The following is a 20341-nucleotide window of genomic DNA, read 5'->3' as shown; positions in this document are numbered from 1 at the left end:
TCACGTGACGAAAGGACAGAAGGCCGCTGATGGGCTACGTCCACCACCATGGAGATGGTTAAAATGGCTCCACCCAGCCCTCTCTGAAGCTCTTTGAGAGTTTCATGGCTTTGTCATGTCTGGAGGACATTTTGAAGAAATGAGGATTAGAAGATTGGCTCTAATAGCTCATCCTCCATTTTCCATGTCATTTTGGGAAATGACAAACTTTCTATACGGCAGGTTTTCCATTTGAAAAATGGGAACAGCACTGTTGCTCTTGCTCCTAAGATTATGAAAATGAATCATATGACATATGTAAATATGTCCTTAAAAAAGGTATTACTAATTTTCCTTTCCATTTTTTGTTCTGAAAGTTACAGTCACATAAATTTGCAAAGTCAGTACAGAACGATCCTGTGTACCCTTCACCTCATTTCCTTCAATGGTTAGATCTTATGTAACTATAATACAATATCAAAAGCAGGGCAGTGCCATTTCTATAATGTGTATATAGTTGTGGGGTAAATGGAAGTGATCAGGTTTTTTGCACCCTCCCGCCATCAGCATTAATAACGGACATCTGTGGTCTTACACGCGTGCCTGATGGCGGCACCTGGAGAGTGGTGTGGGCGTGTGTGAGTTGGCACCTCTGAGCAGTGAGACTGAGCATATAAGGGCAGCGGCAGAGGACAGGGATGTGGCAGAGGGCCATGTGGCAGAGAGCAGTAGAGGCCACGAGAGAATGCCCGGGAGCCCAGAGAGAGTGAAGATTCTCCAGGGGCTGGGAGCCCTGTCAGCCTCCTTCCTGGTTCCCCGGCTCCCCTGACACTTTGCTTGCCCTGCACTTGGTTCCCTCACTACAAATGGTGTAGAAAGATCATTAAAAGCCTGAAAAAGCCACTGAGGGCTCCAAGGCTCTCCTTTACCCATCTGCCCAGATCCATAGAAAACCTGCTCTGTACCTTGCTGGAGCTACAATAGTCTTTTATTTTATTACATATTTGGCGTTATGTAGTCACCTTCAAAAGACATACTCCATCAACTCAGAGATGTCTCGGGGTATCCTACTATAATCACCTTGTCCCCTTCTTGCCATCCCTACCCCTGCCAACTTTAATTTGTTCTTCATCATTATCTTTGTCATTTCCAGAATGTTAAATTAAGAAATCCTTTGAGATGGGCTTTTTCATTCAGCAAAATGCCCTTGAGGTGTAACCACACTATTATATCAACTGTTTACATCCTTTTATTGCTGAGTAGCATTCTATGGTACTGTAGGACTCCCTGGTTGGTCCCAGATTGCGGGGGGGGGCAGCTATTACAAATGAAAGTGGTGTAATGAGTAATCAAGTTTGGGGGCAGACATTTTCATTTCTCTGGGATAAATGCTCAGGAATACAGTTAGCATCACACGCTATGTGTATTTAGTGCCAAGCTGTTTTTCACAAACTGCACAATTTTGTGTTCCTACCAACAGTGCATTAGACATGCAGTTTCTCTGCATCATCACAGTAATTTGCTTTTTGCCACTTTTTATTTTATTATTTTTTCCAACACAAGTTGGATTTATTGACTCACTGCAACGACAGAGGCCACACGATAGGGAACTATAAGGAAAAAGTATTATTAGAGAGGCAATTTCTGTCAGAAAACGGCAAAAATTCTATGACTGGTGTATTAGTCGGGTTCTCCAGAGAAACAAAACAGCAAGGTATATATGTTCTATCTACCTATTTACCGAGAGCTAGCAGGTTCTTTAGAAATAGAAAAATAGGTAGATAGATAGATATAAAGAGATTTATTATAAGAAATTGGCCCACATCTTTATGGAGGCTGAGAAGTCCCATGATCTGTTGTCTACTCTGTGGAGACCCAGGAAAGCTGGTGGTGTGGTCATTAATTTTTTAAATGATTTTTTTTGTATTAGAAAATGTATTCATTTTTTGTTATCCAGGAAAACCCTGGCATCAACAGTTCCTGGACAAGGCACCTGTATCTATAATAAATGAAAACATCGTTCCTAGTGTTATTTATTGTGGATTTAGATGCCTATACCTCTACTAGATATCAAATTCTCCAGGATTCCTGGAAGACCTAGTCTGCTAGTCAGGCTAGGATCCACATTTGCTTTGAGGAGAACTGAGGGACTCTAGTCAACCATGATCTGAGGAACAGGGAAATCTCCCTCCAGGAGAGACTTACACCGGATTTTAGCTTGCCTCCTTTTTTTTTTTTTCATTTTATAAATTTTTTACATCATTTTTCATTTTTGCACAATGTATGCATTTTCATCTTGGTTATATTCCCCATACAATTCCTACCCCCCCTATTTTGACCCTAATCCCCTCTCCCCCGCCCTGATAGTGTGTCTCTGGTTTATAGCTGCTTGTTGATTTTGATTTTTACTTTATTATAATTCGCCTCCTTATTCTCTAGCTCTGCGCTCACACTGGGCGGAGTTCAGTCTGGGGGTCTGATGTTGGAGATGAACCTGCTAGCCGTAATAGCTACCATTTGCGAGCATTTAATTACACACTGGTGTTCTCACAGGATCACCACGGGTGACTACACTTAACCCCCATCACATAGGAATCGGTTGGGGGAGACTGAAATGACTGACCACGCTCGCATTGCCATTAGCAGCAGGGACTAACACTCAAAATCAGCTCCGACCCTCCTGCCTTTCCCTTGGCCACAGGGTAACCAAACATACAGAGCTTTCCCTGTTTCCTCTTCCACAGTTATCCACTACTCCCTCCCTTCACCCCTGGTTTGCAATTAGGGAGGAAAAATGCATTCACATCTGTAGGGTAAAGAAAATATCAGGCTTTTCTGCCCTTCCGCCATCAGGATAGATGATGGATCCTTGTCCTGAATGCATGCCTGATGGCGGGCACCTGGAGTAGGGTGTGGGCATAGGTAGATGGGATTCAGCTGAGCTAAGACTGTGCTTTTAAGGGCGGCGTCACGGGGACGCCAGCAGCAGCAGTGGAAGCCGTAGCCGAAAGAGAAGCCGAAGCAGAAGCCGAGAAGCAGCAGAACGAACTCCAGAGAGTCCAGATAGAGTGAAGACTTGCTGGGGGCTGGGAGGCCTGTCAGCCTCCCAGCCCCCCAGCCAGCATCCCTGCCTGCCATATGCCTGGTGAACCCCAATAAAAAACCTGCAAAACCACTGAGGAATCTGACTCCTCCTTTACCCGGTCTGCATGGGATCAGAAAACCTGCACTGTGTCCTGTCCTGCCTTTACAGCATCACACATTTATAACTAAAGGAAGTAGAGACAGGTTGGTAATTCAAACAACCTGGAGAGGATGTAAATTTTGAAGCCCAGACACCGCATTGTGGCTGGAGGGGGCTGGGGGCGGGCTTGGGCGTTTCGGGCGCCCCCTGCTGGGCCGTGTGAGGTTGCAGCGAAGGGCGGGCCGCGGCAGGCGGAGGGGCCGCGCTGGCTCGCGGTACAGCCCTGCTCGCTGTGGGCTTTGAGAGCTGAGGCATTTCCTGCTGAAATAAGAATTTCCCACTTAGCTAATTGAATGTCCTTGTTGCACACTGTCATGCACCTCGGCAGGGGACAACACCTCCTCTGAGGCGAAGGCGAATTTAAAGGAGAAAATGACGACAGAGTGTTTAATGGAGCGGACAGCGCTGCCATCCGCCAGCACTCCAGAGCCTGGGCCTAAATGAAAGCTCTCAGCCAAGGAGGGAAAGTGCCTGTGACTCAGCCCCTGTTCTCATTTTCCTCTTAAGGCACTTCCATTAAATGCTGAGATGTCCTGATTACTAAGGGGCGTCGGGGGAGGAAGGCTGAAGAAAGGCCTTTATACCACCTCAGCTATCTGCTGTTCTCTGAAGAACGCTGGTTCTGCTGCCCCCACTGAGGATCACAAATCCTGGACTTGACAATGGGTGTGGGTTCAAGGAGAGCCAGGCTTTTTGAACACCTGGTCTCAGCTGTAGCAGGACCCAATTTTTGAGGCAAGGGCATTTCCTTCTTGGTTGGCTGTGCCTCCTTGCTCTGGGGAGACTGCTCTTTGCCACAGGAAGACAGATAACTCCAGAGCTCCTGACTAGACAGATCTGTCACCTGGGGATGGCTGGCAGGAAAGGTGCCAGGCAGGATGACATCCAAGCACTCTACCTCTGAAGGCCTTGTCAGAGCCCGTGAGGTAAAACTTTATGTCATGAACCCTCAGATGTTGGAGACCAATTCTCTGTCTCCAGGGAAATTTTCAGCCAAAGAGCAGTGATGCAAAAGTAAAGCACTATCATTATCTGATACTGGCATAGAAACTAGGCCTTTGCAGGCCAGATGGGTCTACCATATCAGGAACTTCGTCCACAGGCCAGTCTTAAATTACCAACCCCCGGAACAATCCAAACACCCTTTCTGCTTTGTGCTGGACTTCATAAGAATCCTTCCAGCATCCTTCCTTTGGGAGCACCTCAAGGTCTACTTGGCCTCAGAAACTTGTTTGGAACCAGAATTAAAATGATGACATCAGGCTCAGCTTTGTGACTGACCACTCTGCCAACTAATACGGAAAGGTGACACCCAGGAACAGCTTCTTCCACCATGATTATGTGCATCATTTATTGTTTGAATTACTTGCCACGTGGATGCCAATTATCGATTCCTTCCTTTCAGAGCAAATCCTATTACCAGAAAAGGAAAAGAGCCAGTACCTGACTCTGAGTCACTTTACCATGCCCAGAATTCTTCCTCTGCTGAGTGAAAACTTACTGTACATTGTGGGGGTGGGAGGGGGAGGTGGTACTCAAAGGTCTCCTAATGGAATAGGGTGGAGGACAAGCACCTGCATGCTTTTCTTTCTTTGGGATGCAGTATCATTTACACAATGCAGAATTTCAAAGGGAAAACAAGATTTTTTTCAGAGGATGCAGGGAAAGTACATGGACTTTTCACGCTTTGTTTATTGTAAGTAAAGTAAAAAGGGGTGTCATTGAAAAGAAGAGATAGCCAGATGTCAAAGTTACTTTTCAAGTGGGATTCTAAACCACACAAGCAGGAAAGCACTGTAGTCTGGAAGAATCCAGCAGTACTGGGAAGGGATGGCAAGAAAGGGATGCTAAGACAGCTGTGCTGTCACACCCAGTGAGACGCAGAACACTGCTGAGGGACGTTGCTAGGTTGTGCCCTGTGGGTGTCACCAGTAGAGGTGGTCATGGAGCTGCCATTGTGTCCACCTGGATCAGACACTTTATTGTAATAGAGGATGCTGCTACAGAGGATGCTGGAAAGCCCAGATTCTGATTCTCCTTTTGTCTCCTTATACACAGTTCCCAAGAAGCCACTCCTTACATGGCAGCTGAGTGACTTTTCCATTTAGAACAGCAAGCTAATGGGGATAGTTAGATGCTGTTCTCTGGAGGAAGGTTCTGAGGGTGGCTGAGGTCCTCAGGTCCTTTAATTCCTCACTGTAAATATGAGCAACTTTTAGTCCCTTAAACTCAACTTAAATGTCTGGTAAAAGAAAGTTCTCTTCAGACCAAATAACCAGTTCTTTATAGATGCTTATTTTTGTTGCTGTTAAATACAATTTTGGTTTGCATTTAAACCTTTAGGTTTCCTAAAGGAGCATGACAACATAATCTTTGTAGCTCAGTATGGTAGAACAAATTATAATACCTCTGAATACTAAAGCCTATGTCTTGTCTTTGGTTTTAGCAATGAGTCAAATTCACATAGGGTTGTGCACTAATAGAAGCATGTTTTAGAATGAAAAATTGCTCTGTTCTAAAACAAAAGCAGAAAAATAGCAAATGGGAAAAAAGTGAGTATTTGAGTAAGTTTTAGATCGATTTGACTCTAAATAGAGGAAAGAACGAGTTTTTAATTTATTAAAGAATGAGTTTTAATTTATACAATATTGCTATTTTGTGAACTTCAGTCTGATTGCATGCACACACACACACACCACACACACACACGCAAATGTAACACTTCCCTCCCTTGTATACTGAATCTGATTCTTGGATTCTCTTAACCTCTCTGCATTTCGCTGTAGATGAAGCAACTGGAAGCTTCTGGCTGCTGAGGTGGAGAGTGCTGTCAGAAACACGAACTTTTAAGTACTCTGAGGTGGCAGGAACAGAAGTGCTTCAGAGAAGCAGAGGTGGGTGTCTGGGGTGTATGGGAGGGATCTCTTAAGATCTGCAAATTGATGGTCAATGGCAAGATAAGATTTTTTCCTGCTCCCATCCCACTTCTGAGCTGCTGGAAGACAAGTGGGGCTGAGTTCTGCCCTGGGTCCAGAGTGGACAAATAATTGTGTGTGTCTGACGTGTTGGGCAATTCCAAGGAGCAACCGTTTTTTTATAAGCTGGTTATGGTCTGTGTATCCTCTCATTTACTCTGGCTCAGGAACCCCAGATTAGACAGTGCATAGGAAACAAAGTGATCTTTTTAAACACAGCAAAATGCAATAGTGTTTTTAAAGGGCCATTATGATGACATAGAGCTCTATGGGAAAAATGTCCTAGACACTATGAATGGGAGAAATAAGGTGATGACAGTGTTGGTCTCCAACCAGCATTTAGGATGGAAATGGAGGAAGTAAAATGAGGCGAGTGCTTGGCTGGCACAAGGCCAGTCTCTTACCATAGTGAGGGATGATGGCCCAGGCCATGGCAGAGGCATAGATGCCACCAATCATCCAGAACATGCAGAGCCAGCTGAGATGTTCACCCCTCTTCTCTCGGGCTAGCACTTCCGCAAAGTAGGAAAACACGGTGGGAATGGCTCCTCCAATCCTGCCAAGAGGTACAAATGATACATGAAGTCATATATGTAGGCTGGGTGTGTCATATACATGGCTCATATGAGCTGTAAAGGGCAGAGCAAAGCATGTTCTAACAACACACACTCTCTCTCTATCCCAGCTTATAGAGAATATGTATTTACCATGATTTTAAAACTTAACACTACACTTTCTAAGCTTAATGTAGCTCTATCCTCCAAACACTTGAACCTGTAATTAAGCTATGTTATCTAAAGATAGCACCCTCCTTGTGGTTTATAGAACATACTTAGCTTGAGATTCCAATGGGCTTTCTGTTCAGAGTTGACTATTCTACATTTTTATCAAAAGCTACAATATCTGCTACAATCTAGTGAATATATTAATTAATGTGTTTTTAAAAAATGAGGTACATACTGGTATGTCCTGCCTATGATGTGGAAACTTTTGGCAACAACTTCAAATACCTCTAAGAGAAGGTCTACAACCTGTACTTTCTCACTGCTACCCTACAGCATCTGGCCCTGGAGCCCAATGAGGCTGATGTGTTGACAAACACAGGACCAAGAACGTTTCCCAGATTGGTTCTGTTCCCAATGCAGTGGATATCATTGCAATGAGTACATATAAAAGGGGCATTGGTAGAATAATATAGGAAGTTCATGGTTTAGATTCCAAGATAATGGGGTACACAATGCTTCCTCTCAGTTAGGTTAAATTTATAAGAGAGGATGACTGAGCTCTGGAGAGATGACATAAACAGTGACATCTACTCAGGTTAACAGATCTCAGATGAAAGTATAATCCCTTCCAGCTCTATTCATGTTGCCTCAAATGGCATGAGTTTATGTTTTTTTTTTTTTTATAAATCTATTTATTTGACATCTGTAGTAGAGTTTTTGTTTTTTTTTTAAGATTTATTTATTTATTTATACAAGCACTGGGTACAGTCAGAAGCGCGGGAGGGTGAGAGAATTCACCAGAGCCAGAGCGGGGAGCAGAGTGGGCAGAAGGACCAAAGTGCACTGCTGAGGGGAGCAGCGGGCGGCAGGAGAGGTCTGCGTGCCATGTGGGACCCTCCTCCGGTGGCCGGGGAGCAGCCGGGGATCGAACAAGCGCTGCAGAGGCTGCGGGCAGCTTCGCAACCCAGCGCTCAACCACTGCGCCACTGGGGAGGCCCATAGTTTATCTTTTTTGATCACTGAGTAGTATTTCTTTGTGTATATATTTCACATATTCTTGATTAATTTGTCTGTTTTGGTGCATTAAGATTGTTTCCATATCTTGGCTATTGTAAATAGTGCTGCATTAAATATAGGAATGTAAGTTTCTTTCCAAATTTGAGTTTTTGTGTTCTTTGGGTAGATTCCTAGCAGTGGAATTTCTGGTTCATATGGCAAATCCATTTTTAGTCTTTTGAGGAACTGCAACACTGCTTTCTATAGGAGCGGGACCAGTTTACATTCTCACCAACAGTAAAGAGGGTTCCTTTTCCTCCACACCCTTACCAGCACTTATTTCAGTTTTTTTGTTTTGTTTTGTTTTGTTTTCATTATGGGCCATTCTCACTGGTGTGGGGTGGTATCTTATTGTAGTTTTGATTTGCACTTCCCTGATGATAAGTGATAAATAATTTTCACATGCCTGTTAGCTACCTGCATGTTTTCTTTGGAGAAGTGCCTATTTAGCTCTGCTGTCCATTTATTGATTGGGTTGTTTGTTTTCTTTTTGTTGAGTTATACAAACTCTTTATTTATTTATTTATTTTTTTAATAGAGGCATGTTTTATTTATTTATTTATTTGTTTGTTTGTTTGTTTTGTTTATACATGCACTGGGTACAGTCAGAAGCACGGGAGGGTGAGAGAATTCACCAGAGCCAGAGCAGGGAGCAGAGCAGGCAGAAGGACCGAAGTACACTGCTGAGGGGAGCAGCGGGCGGCAGGAGAGGTGGGACCCTCCTCCGGTGGCCGGGGAGCAGCCGGGGATTGAACCGGCGCCGCAGAGGCCGTGGGCAGCTTCGCAACCCAGCGCTCTACCGCTGCGCCACCCGGGAGGCCCCAAACTCTTTTTTTTTTTTTTTAAAAAGAAATATTTTATTTATTTATGCATACAGGAGCTGGGGTATAGGCCAGAGGTGTGAGGGGGTGGATGAGAGGATTCACCAGAGACAGAGTGGGGAGAACAGGTAGATTTACTGAAATACACTGCTGGGGATCAAACTAGTGCTGTAGATAGATTCATAGTGCTGAGACTTAACCCGCTAGGCCACCAGGGAGGACTGAGTTGCAAGAGCTCTTTATAGATCTTCGCTATCAGTCTCTTATCAGGTGTAAGGTGTGCAAATATTTTCTCCCCTCTGTGAAGTGTCTCCTTGTTTTTGTTACTTTTTTGCTGTACAGAAGGTTCTCAGCTTGATGTAGTCCTAGTTGTTTATATTTGCCTTTGTTTTCTTTGCTGCTGGGGACAAATTCACAAAGATATTTTGGAAGTTTATGTCATGGGGTGTTTTCCCTAGGTTTACTTCTGTGTATTTTATAGTTTTAGGTTTTATACCTATGTCTTTTATACATTTTGATTTTCATGTGGGGTGTGAGGTAGTAGTCTAGTTTCATTCTTGGGCATGTGGCAGTTGAGTTTTTCCAGAACCATTTATTGAAGAGGCTTTCTTTGTTCCAGTGTATAGTCTTTGCTCCTTTGTCATAAATTAGTTGTCCATATACAAGTGGTTTTATTTCTGGGCTCTCAATTCTATTCCATTGGTCTGTGTATCCATTTTTGTGCCAGAACCATGCTTAAATAGCATTTTAAAAAATGAAAAAGAGATGAAAATACTTGAGAACAACTCAAGTAATAAGTATTATTTCATGAAATTGTTTTTATAAAGATATTCATAGTGAATAGTGAGCATGTGGAAATGCATAAATGTATGTATTTATCTTTATATAAATAGTTAAATGTAAATGTATAATGAGTCACAGTGTTTCTTAATGAGAGTTGCTTTTCAAACATCATAAATCACTAACAGAAAGCACCTCTATCCGTTCCCTAGGCTATGAACGTGTTGCTTCTACCTAAAATCTCTTTAAGTATGACCCCATGTGACTTCAGATGCAGCACGTGGTGATTTAACACCATCACACCAGGAGTAGCCAGCCAGGCCCAGGTCCATCAACCAGACCACCCCGAAAGAAACACACGCATGTGGCAGTCGGTCAGAGCTGGCTATTACAGCCACATTGCATGGACTCAGTTCTCTGCCTGGCTTCTTGAGCTAATTCCATGGAAAGCAAGTTGGATTTTAAAATTCAACAGTCTTAAACATATTTTAAATGGTTTTATTACAACACATAATTTTAGTGTGAAATAAAATGTCTGTGACATAAATCATTTAATTCTACTTCTTTTTTTTTCATTTGATGTGAAGAATCCGTTTTTCTGCACCATAAAATCCCAGGTCCCTAATCTGTGCCTTCACTTCTCAATGCACAAAAAGAATCCCAGTTTTTACTGACTTTTTAAATCCTAATTAATGTCTCATCAGGATTCCAGACAGTCTGTATGTAAGAGCTCTATCTCACATTTTGTGAAGGCACAATTGCATGTCAAGATATGTCAGGTCACTATGAACCAAGATAAATGTACTGCAGGGTACAAGTGGAAGTGGAATTGCAAGTGGAAGATGAGACTTGCCTATTAGTTTTAAACAAATCACTGTTGGCGAAGAGAAACCAACTTTAAGGGGGCTGGGCTAGATTCAATGCCATTTTTCAAAGGTGGCTATTTTTTGCATGGTTGTCTCTTACTATCTGTTTGTAAAGCAGATAGCAAGGAGCTCTCATATCATTGGGTAAATGAGGGATGGAGTCTATTTAAATCCTTTGCAAAATTCTTCAGACTCTGGAACCTATAAAATAATCCAAGCATTCATGTTTCTTTTTGTGGGCTGATAATCTATTTGTGGAAAATATTCTTCATCTTACTTGTGACATCCTTCAAGCATAGAAAAAATATTCCAGTGTGCTGCAATGAGATACTATTGCTAGTATTTCATACTCCATTAGAATGGTGCTTATACATTGTTCACACTAGACTGAAGGGTCCTTGAAGGTGAGGACCCTGTCCTATTCATCTTTGAATCTACATTACTAGCCCAGTGGACATGCACTAAATAGTTGCTCAAAAGAGTTGAATTTTACAAAGACTCTCCAGGGATGGAGCACCCCAAGGCTCCTGGAGTAATCTGTTAGGATCATACACACATCTCCAGTGAATGGAAACATATGTTTTGCTTCCTGGGTCATAAAGACATTAGAAGTTGGGAGTGGTGGAATGGATGATCTGATAGCAATGGAGCCATTGAGGAGTTCCTGAATTACTCTGTATCTTAGTTGCCATGGTCATCTTCTGACCAGATGTGCAGATGGAAAGTGTTCACTTGATATGAAATGATTCACATGAAATGATTCACAGCATATGAAATATGAATCCTTGGGCAGTCCCTTGGGACATTTTAGGTGCTTCTAAAATACCTCTTTGACTTTTAGAAATACGTTGCAGATGGGACACATGTATAAACACAATAAAAATATTCAGATCGTGCTTCTCTGTCTTATAATGTATCAATAATTTGGTTTCTATAAGTGCTGAAGATTAGAAAAACCTGCCAATCCCAAATCTTATAAGTGAAAAAAAAAGAAAGTTTCCCATTACTATTCTAGCTCAATATTTTGTGTAAGAAGTTAATACATTTCCTTATTTGTTTTGTTATTTATACAAGCACTGGGTACAGTCAGAAGCGCGGGAGGGTGAGAGAATTCACCAGAGCCAGACCAGGTAGCAGAACAGGCAGAAGGACCGAAGTACACTGCTGAGGAGAGCAGCGGGAGTCAGGAGAGGTCTGCACACCATGTGGGACCCTCGCCTGGTGGCCAGGGATCGAACCCGCACTGCAGAAGCTGCTGGCAGCTTCGCAACCCAGCGCTCAACTGCTGTGCCACCGGGGAGGCCCCATAATTTATATTTAAATAGTGGTTCTCAAATTCCTACATATCAGTGGTTCTAAAATAGGGCTGATTCTCTTTCTTCTACTCCCAGAAGATATCTGGCAACATCTGGAGACCTTTTAAATTGTTACAACTCAGAGAGAGCTATTAGCATACAGTGGGTGGAGCCTTAGATACTCTAAAAATCCTAGAGTATATAAGATTGCCATTCATAACAAAGAATTACCCAATCCAAAGTAGTGTTGACATTGAGCAATTCCTGCAATGGGGATTTAATATGGGAAATATAAGCTGTTTTACATTAAAAAGCCATATCCATAATATAAGACATAAAATGGTTACCTTTTATACTACCTGATGACTAATGCATGCTAAATCTAGTTAACATGGAAACCTCTTTATCATTCATCATATAATGATCTGTTAGTTACTGTTGAAATTTGCTCAAGTTCACTTTTGATGGAATGTTACATCAATCAGATAAGGGTGGTTTTACTTTTATATAATTAGATATTAAATCTTTATTATCAACTATCAAAAGGGTCGGCTCTTAATTTGCCATGGTAACAGGAGGCACAGAGGGAATGATAATTGAAATCCACCCTATATATAGGTGGAAGATTAGTTAAAATAACTGAGTTGACGCAAATGAAATAGAACACTGATATTTAGAATTTCAGAGTTGTAGCTATTTCCTAAGTTATAGTAATTTTAGATTTTTGCACCTCTAATTACAGCAATATAAAGACAAATTTAAAAAATGTTTTAAACACATTCCTAGAATAAACTGGGACTCTTCTTTCACTCTAATGTGTGCACATATGCATGTATGTATCCTTCCCCCAACCCCCATACACACATATACTACCTCAAAAGGACTGTGTAAGACTCAGTACTAGCTCTCTGGTAAATATAAAACAGATTTATTTTCCTCACTAACCTAAGATACAATATAAGGCAAAGAGGGTGTCAGCTTTACAGACAAAATTTCTCTTCAGTTGGGAACATGAGACACATGAGTTAAATCAGTTAGAAGCAGCAGGACAAAGGAGAAGCCTAAATATCATAGTCTGCACCTCATTGAGAACCTCATTGAGAAACCAGAAATCCTGACTGACCGAGGCCTGCAAGTTTCAGCCACATCTGATCTCATCATCAGGAGATGGCAATCCAGGGGTGCGTTATGTTTACCCTGCACCTCATCATGCTGACTTATGTTGGTGATTGAGACAAAGATGAGGAAGAGCTCCAGTTTCCACTGTGGAAAAGGGAGGCTATAGGTAAAAAGAGGAATTTGTATTTAAAATAGCTTGAAGTATGGCATTTTAGGGGAAAAAATAAGTCTGTCTGAAGAGTGTCTTGACCTGAGGAGGAATTTCAGCAAGTAATTCTGTTCTACTTTAATTCTCCAATGAGCATGTAATGAAGAATAATTTCACTCTAACATTTCAACACGTGATTGGCAAAGAGTCCTTTACCTCGAGCTTCCATTTCCCGGTTCCACTGGGAATGGGACATTATTTGAGAACTTAATTAAGGAGGAAGTTGAATAACCATTGTAAACTATTCTACACAGACAATAAGCAGAGAGCAAAGTCCACCAAAGCAGACTCCAGCAGCTTTTATTAAGACTAGTATTATGGGTTTATAAAAAGAACAGTGAATGGTGCAATCTATCCGGGAATTACAATTACAATAACTGGCATGAAAAAAATCCTTTTAATCCTCACTCAGAATCAACAAAAAGAAAGGATGACACTGAACTGTCAGGCAAGTTGCACAGCAATTTGGAATCAATTCATTTGCTTTAAATTGGTCCCAGAAATAAAGAAAGAAAACATCCCCAAATATGGACTTCCAGAGACCTTTTCATGAAAGTAATAAGTTTCACAGAGGTGAAACACAGGGACTTAGAGGAAAGAACACAGATGGAAGGCACAGATCTAACAGTCTCTGAAGGGGCTGGGTGGGTAAGGGAAGTAAGATTGCTCTATTGGTTAGAAGACACATGTTTATTATGGGTAATAAGATTGAAGCAGACAGGAGAGGAACACTTACTGGCAACAAAACCATTATTAAATCAAGAATGATAACTGCTTGTGTATAATGGCAGGGCTAAGAAACAGATGGTACCATACATCTGAAGAGGTGTGATCCTATACTTCTGAATCATACATGGTGTTATATACCAATGTTACCTCAATTAAAAAAGTACAGTTTAAAAATAGATGATTTGGACAGCTTTAGTCCTCCAACCTTTGATATGGCAGTTGTTTTCTCAACATGATAGAATAATTAAGGGAAAACTTGGACTATTTTTAAAATATGTGATACAAGCTTATCATTTGGGTAAAAATTGTGTTGCTAAGAAAGCATAACTTCAATCCAACTTCCCTAGTCCTTTGTTGCCTAAGCCCCCCAAACCTGTGGAAGTGTACACATTTACAGGAGCAGACCTGGTGCCACTGGGAGAAAGGTGCTATATAGATCAGGATGCTAGAGGCAGCTGAAAAGCCCAGCTCCTGAGAGAGCTGGAAGAATGCATTTCCGGGGCCTCCCTGGTGGTGCAAGGGGTTAAGTCTCAGCAGTATGAAGTTATTGGCAGACCTGGAGCACAAGTTCGATCTCCAACCAGGGAACTAACCCACGTGGTGCAGCAGACCTCTCCAGTCTCGCCTGCTGTTCCCCTCAGCAGTGTATTTCAATAGATCCACCTGTTCTGCTCCCAATTCTCTCTGGTAAATCCACTACTCCCTACACCTCTGGCCTATACCCCAGTTCTTGGATGCATAAATAAAAATAAATCTTTAAAAAAAAAAGAATGCATTCCCACAGCACATACATGGTATCATAAATAAAGATGGCGATGATCACAATGGTGACCCACAGAAAATTATGACAAAAAGATGCAGAATTTTTCAGCCTCTTGGTATATATATATATATATATATATACACATATAATATATATAATAAACATACATATTCACCTATTTCTACACTCACCCTTCCACCCACTCACTATTTTTATCCATCCATCCAACCCTTCTTCATCTACCCTTTCACCCAAACCAGGCACACCACCAGCTGCTGGGGGTAATGGCACAGAGAACACAAGTTCCTGCCCTAAAGGAGCTCAATTCTAAAGCGTTCCTATAGTTAATATCTCACAAGTATACATCTTGAGTCTGGAAAATCTTTTGATCTGTTACTTCTCTTGTGGGATCAATAGTATCTTTGCCAAAGGCCATACTGAGAAATAAAGTGTGATAAAAAGATCAACCTTCATGTTGGAAATGCTTGTAAAAGGCCCAGCCTAAGACAGTGCTTTCCAATAGAAATACAATATGAGCCAAATATATAACTTTAAATTTTTTAGAAGAGACATTAAAACAAAGCAGAAAAAAATCAGGTGAAATGAATATATTCATAGGTTCTTTAAAACCAATATATCTAAAATACTATCATTGAACATGCAATTAACAGAAAACTTATAAATAAGCTATTTTGCATACTTTCCTATGTGAACATCTCAATATGGCCATATTTTAAGTGTTTGGTAGCTACATGGGCAACACAAACCTATGAAAACACACTGAACCACTGTTTTCAGTTTGGCTTTGTGATTATTTTTGGATTAAAGATAATTTAGTCATATTATTATCTCATTTTTCAATACTGGAAAGGTCTTTCCTTTCTGTTTATCTGGGTCATAAATCTTCCTGACCTGATCTATTCAAAACATTTATTTAAGGTGGATCATATGGAGCTTGATATCATAAGGAATCACTGAGAGCACAGCCTAGTGCTCTGGAGCCAGACTGCTTGAATATGATGACACTATTCACTTTGTGACTTCAGACAGTTACTTAACCTCTCTGTGCCTCAATTTCTCATCTATAATATAGGCAAAAAAGTATCTTCCTTATAGGATTTATGGGATCACTATGAGGTTTAAATGAATCAATATCTATAAAGTGTTTTTAACACAGCATCTCTTAGAGGGCAAGCAATATACAGCTGTTTTGATAAAGCATTTTTACAGTTATGAAAATTTTAAAAGGGTGTGCATTTTTTCAATATGTTAAGGAAGTAAAACATATCTCAAGAAAGACTACTTTAAGGGAAAACCTTTTAGCTCAGAATTAAATTAAACTTAGAAGACTCGGGAGTGTATTGAACATTTATAAGTCAACCTATCTGTGCTCAATGTTCTAATTTTATTAAAAAAAGACATAATACTTTAGCATATCTAATTATGAAAAATTGTGGGAATAACTGAGATGCTAAACATAAAAATACTTGAAGAATTCCATTCAGTGTTGATTTCTACAAAGCCAAGGTATTCTGGTTATTATAACTTAATATAGCTAATGGATGGAGAGTATAAATAGCTGAGAAGTTAGCATTTGTGAGGCTCCATTTGCACAGAGAGAAATGACTATTTGTTCACTTACAGTAAACAAACATACTGAAATTTCATTTTAATCTCTGTTGCCATTATATTCTCTCCTGACCTTCATGCTTAGCAATGCCAGGCCTTCAGTGAGAAGCTCCCAATTCTGACATTGCCAGGCTTCCAAAGCATTATCATTCCCATAATTAACAGTGACTGGAAACAAATAATTTAATTCTGGGACAAATGAAAATGAATCAATGGTGTCAACTCCATTTCCCATCTTTCTAATTTTCTGTAACAAAGAAGGAAAGTCTACCATTTGTTTCCTGGTAGGAGATTCACTTAGGGAAGTGAGAGACAGACGAGTAATTGGTGATGTCCTACTCCACATTTACACAAAAACACTGCTGCCCTGAGTAGAAAAATCATTCTTTATACTGGACAAATATTTCAAATCATGTGAATATGTTAACTGGACATATTTATATTTAAGAATATATACTCATAACATCTAAAGGGAGTGAGACCATAAACCCAGATAGATTTGAGGCTGCAAGAATTCCTTCCAGTCTCCTTTCTATGCAAAAAAGTAATACAACAGTGTTGCTAATGACACTTTAGCTAATGAAATAAGAACAACTGGAAACCTGTGGGATTTGTAATAAAATCAACAGCATGGACCTTAGCTTTGGATTTAGAATGTACAGTTTGCTTGTTTATAGAGTTGCTAGTTATAAAGGATTTAATTGCACCATAAATTCTAGCTTTGTGATTCCTGGTTCTATCACCAAACTTTAATCTGCAAAATAATGGTCTGGACTGTGACCCACATATTCTCTTTTGCTGTGAATTTCCCAGTGTGTGGAGCTGATGGACAGGCACTATACCAATGTGGAGATTATGCCAGTTGCTGTGTCTGTTCCAATTACGCTTTCCAGAACTGGGTAACAACCACAAGATGGATTTAGGGATTCACTGGATACACGTTGATGGAGTTTAGCTAAAAGTCCATCAGTCACCTGACATCCATAAGCCCCCCATTCAGATATCTAGACCACAACTGACATTTCGGACACAGCTGGAGTTAGTGTCTAGTCTAGCCAATTCTGATTATTTCCTTTTCCCTCACACACAGTTGTTCTGGGAAAAGGCCATAGGATACTTTGGGGGAGGTGGGGAGAAATATTAACAATGTAAACTTTTGGTGTGTACCAGGGGGTTTTTTGTCAAACGAACTCAGTCTCCCTTTCATTTTAGGGGTCCTGTGTCTGTAAGTTGGCTCATGTCTGGGAATTGATTGGGGGGTTGGGACTCTCCATTTTTATGATTCAAGTTATACTTTCATTCATTTGACCTAGAACTCTTCCACTTACATGGATCATTAGGAATTTAGTAAATATCCTACCTATTTTACTTCTAGGAACACCACCGTTCTGTAGCTATTTTGATTGCAGCTCTTTACAGTAACCATGCCTGCCCGGCCTGGTCCATTAAACTGTAAAGAGCAGACCAAGTTGGCTCCTCAATCTCTTGGGTAAGTGGTACCCAGAGGCAAAAGAGGGTTCAGTGGTGTGTCACTGGGACTGCTGTCTGCAGGACAGGCCTCACATCCTGAGTGTGAAGGGCCCTGGGAGAAGAGCCTTTGTTGCTGAAAGAACTAAAACCTTATTTCCATGTTTATCTAGATTTCTTCAATGTAAAAACTGAGCAGATATGGATGGAGGGAGCTGCTTTGCCAAGTAAACATAACAAGATCTCTTACTTAGGGTCTCCAGGAAGAAAGTCTTAACTCTTTGGCTTGTGTTTTAGTAATGAGAGGTTAAATAAAAAAGGACCATATCAAATCTCTAGCTCCTTACATACTGGGTTCATAAGTAATAGGAGTGGGAAGGGTTTAAACATTACACGCCTTTAAAAACAACCTTTATGTGGAAACTGGTCTCAAAATTTGGTCACTGTGAGTCTCCCAAGCCCCTTGTCATTACCTCTCTTTGAGAATTAATCAATTTACAGAAGGTGGAGAAAGGAGTGCCGTCTGTGTGTCTTCCCTCTACAACCAGATTGGAAGCATCTTGAAGCCAAGGGCTATCCTATAGTCCTATACTAAAAGGTCCAGAATGGTTTGGGGGCAGATCTGGTGCTACAATATTATTTGAGTTCAACTGTAATGGAATTGTAGCAAATAGAGGCCTGACTGAGAGCATGTCTCAGATATGAGGACCTAAGACCCAGAGGTTCAGAGACAGGTATCCAGAGGGAACAGAGGAATTGCAGAGATGCTAAGAGAAACCCTGTGTCATCAAGGTAGCACTTCACATATTTTGCGTAGGAAAGGTGGCCAGCTACTCAACTAGGAAATAGTAGCACTTTCTTTGTTTTCCTTAACAGAACTTTCTTCATTTTCATTAACAGCTTCATTTTTCGCATCCTCCAACTGCGGGGTTCTTCGAAACTCTGGATGTTTTGCCACCTGGGCCCAGGTGAGTAAGTTCATAAGGCTCCCCCTTAGCCGTTCCTCAGTCTAGGGACCCTCCATCCATTCAGACAGCAGGAATTCTCAGTTCCTCTCATCCTGTTTTCCCAAATCTTTTGCTTATGATTAGTCATTTTTGTTTCCCTCATGGTGAGACTTGAGACTTAAAAGCCAAAGCAGGCCTTTCTCCCTCTTCCTGGCTGTCACTCTGAGGCATTGGGCACACAACTGCTTAGCCAAGTAAATGGACTGAACAGCAGAGAGAACAGGAAATGCTAAACCATGGGCAGAATGTTTCTAGACATTATCCCACACTTCCTCCTCTACTATGTAATTTAATACAAATCTTACTTGATTCTCACTCTTCAAGGTAGGACAGTAAAGTTTTATGATGTCCCTTTTACAAAAAATAAATCATGCTTGAAGACCCCGAGTGACTTTCCCCAGGCCGCACAGGAATTTCTGATCTCCCAGAGCTCTGGTGTCAACTTAGCAAAGGCAAAGCACATTAGCCTCTGGCATCATAATTTAGAGAGCCTCGCTGAGTTAGCAATACACAGTTTGTGCTTTGCCAGGCCAATTATGTTATTTGGAGGTCAGTAGCCCTGAGGTGCTGGCAGAAAAGTGATTTGTCTATGACAGGAAAGAGGATGATATCATGAATATACCCAAACGATCTGCTTCTGTACTGCCCTTGAATTAGCTTCTGAACAATCTAGTATTTTGTAGTACATTTTCTTTTTTTAAATTGTATCATTTTAAACTGAGGTAACATTGGTTTACAATACTGCACCTCTTCAGATGTATGTTACCACACCACATGTATCACCAAGGCTCAATATTCCTCCACCACAGAGCACTGTCACTTCCTCTCCACTTTGCTCCCCACCCTCCAACCTCCTTTCCTGGTAACCTCAATCCTTCAGTCAAATTTCTAGGGTTGATTCTGGTTTAGTTTTATCTGTTCCTTTGTTTTGTTTCTTTTTATTCCATATATGGGTGAAATCACCTAGTATTTGTATTTTTCCTCCTATTGTAAATAGTGCTGCAATGAATGAAGGAGTGTATGCACCCCTTCAAATGAGTGTTTCTATATTCTTCAAATAGACAGGTACCTAAGAGTAGAATAGCTGGATCATATGGAAGATCAATTTTTAATATTTGGAGACTGCTCCATACAGTTTTCTATAGGGACTGGACCAGTCTACACTGCCAACAACAGTGTAGTGTAAGGGGATTCCCTTTTTCCACACCCTCACAGCACTTACCATGTCTGGTCTTTTTGATACTGGTCATTCTCATGGCAGTGAGGTGATATCTCATTATGGTTTTGATTTGCATTTCCCTGATAATAAGTAACAATAAGCATTTTTTTCTATGCCTGTTTGCATCTGTATCTTTCTTTGGAGAAGTGTCTATTCAGCTCTTCTGTCCTTAATCGTACTTACTCTGCAGTCAATTGAGTTGACCATGTCGAAATCAAGCTAATGATTAAAATTACCATAATTTGCTCACAGTCAGGTACTTTTAAGTCTGTGGAATATTGCTGAAGCTTCTTAAGGAAGATAGAAAATGGAGAGAAGTGGAAAATTCAAAGGACTGTTCGCCTTTTCCATATAGGCTAGCGGTATTACAAAGGTAACAGAAAGATCAAGGAACACCTTGCCTTTCCAGTGGCAAAAATGTTTTATCCTATGGATCCACTCACTGAGAAAGTCCTTTAG

General features: G+C 41.0%; 1 protein-coding gene across 2 annotated transcripts in view; it reads right to left on the bottom strand.

The window, feature by feature from the left end:
- SV2C (synaptic vesicle glycoprotein 2C) overlaps positions 1-20341 on the bottom strand; it is a 385830-nt gene that overhangs the window by 65101 nt on the left and 300388 nt on the right. For both annotated transcript variants that reach the window (XM_054687976.1, XM_037530198.2), the window contains one exon: positions 6603-6754. In XM_054687976.1, the coding sequence (XP_054543951.1) occupies positions 6603-6754 (152 nt within the window). The remainder of the gene's footprint in view (positions 1-6602; positions 6755-20341) is intronic.

Source organism: Talpa occidentalis, unplaced genomic scaffold, assembly GCF_014898055.3.
Source record: "Talpa occidentalis isolate TD23 unplaced genomic scaffold, MPIMG_talOcc4v2.1 talOcc4.6, whole genome shotgun sequence".
Lineage (NCBI taxonomy): Eukaryota > Metazoa > Chordata > Mammalia > Eulipotyphla > Talpidae > Talpa > Talpa occidentalis.
Note: the sequence above shows the minus strand (reverse complement) of the source record. Positions and strands in the feature narration are given on the sequence as shown.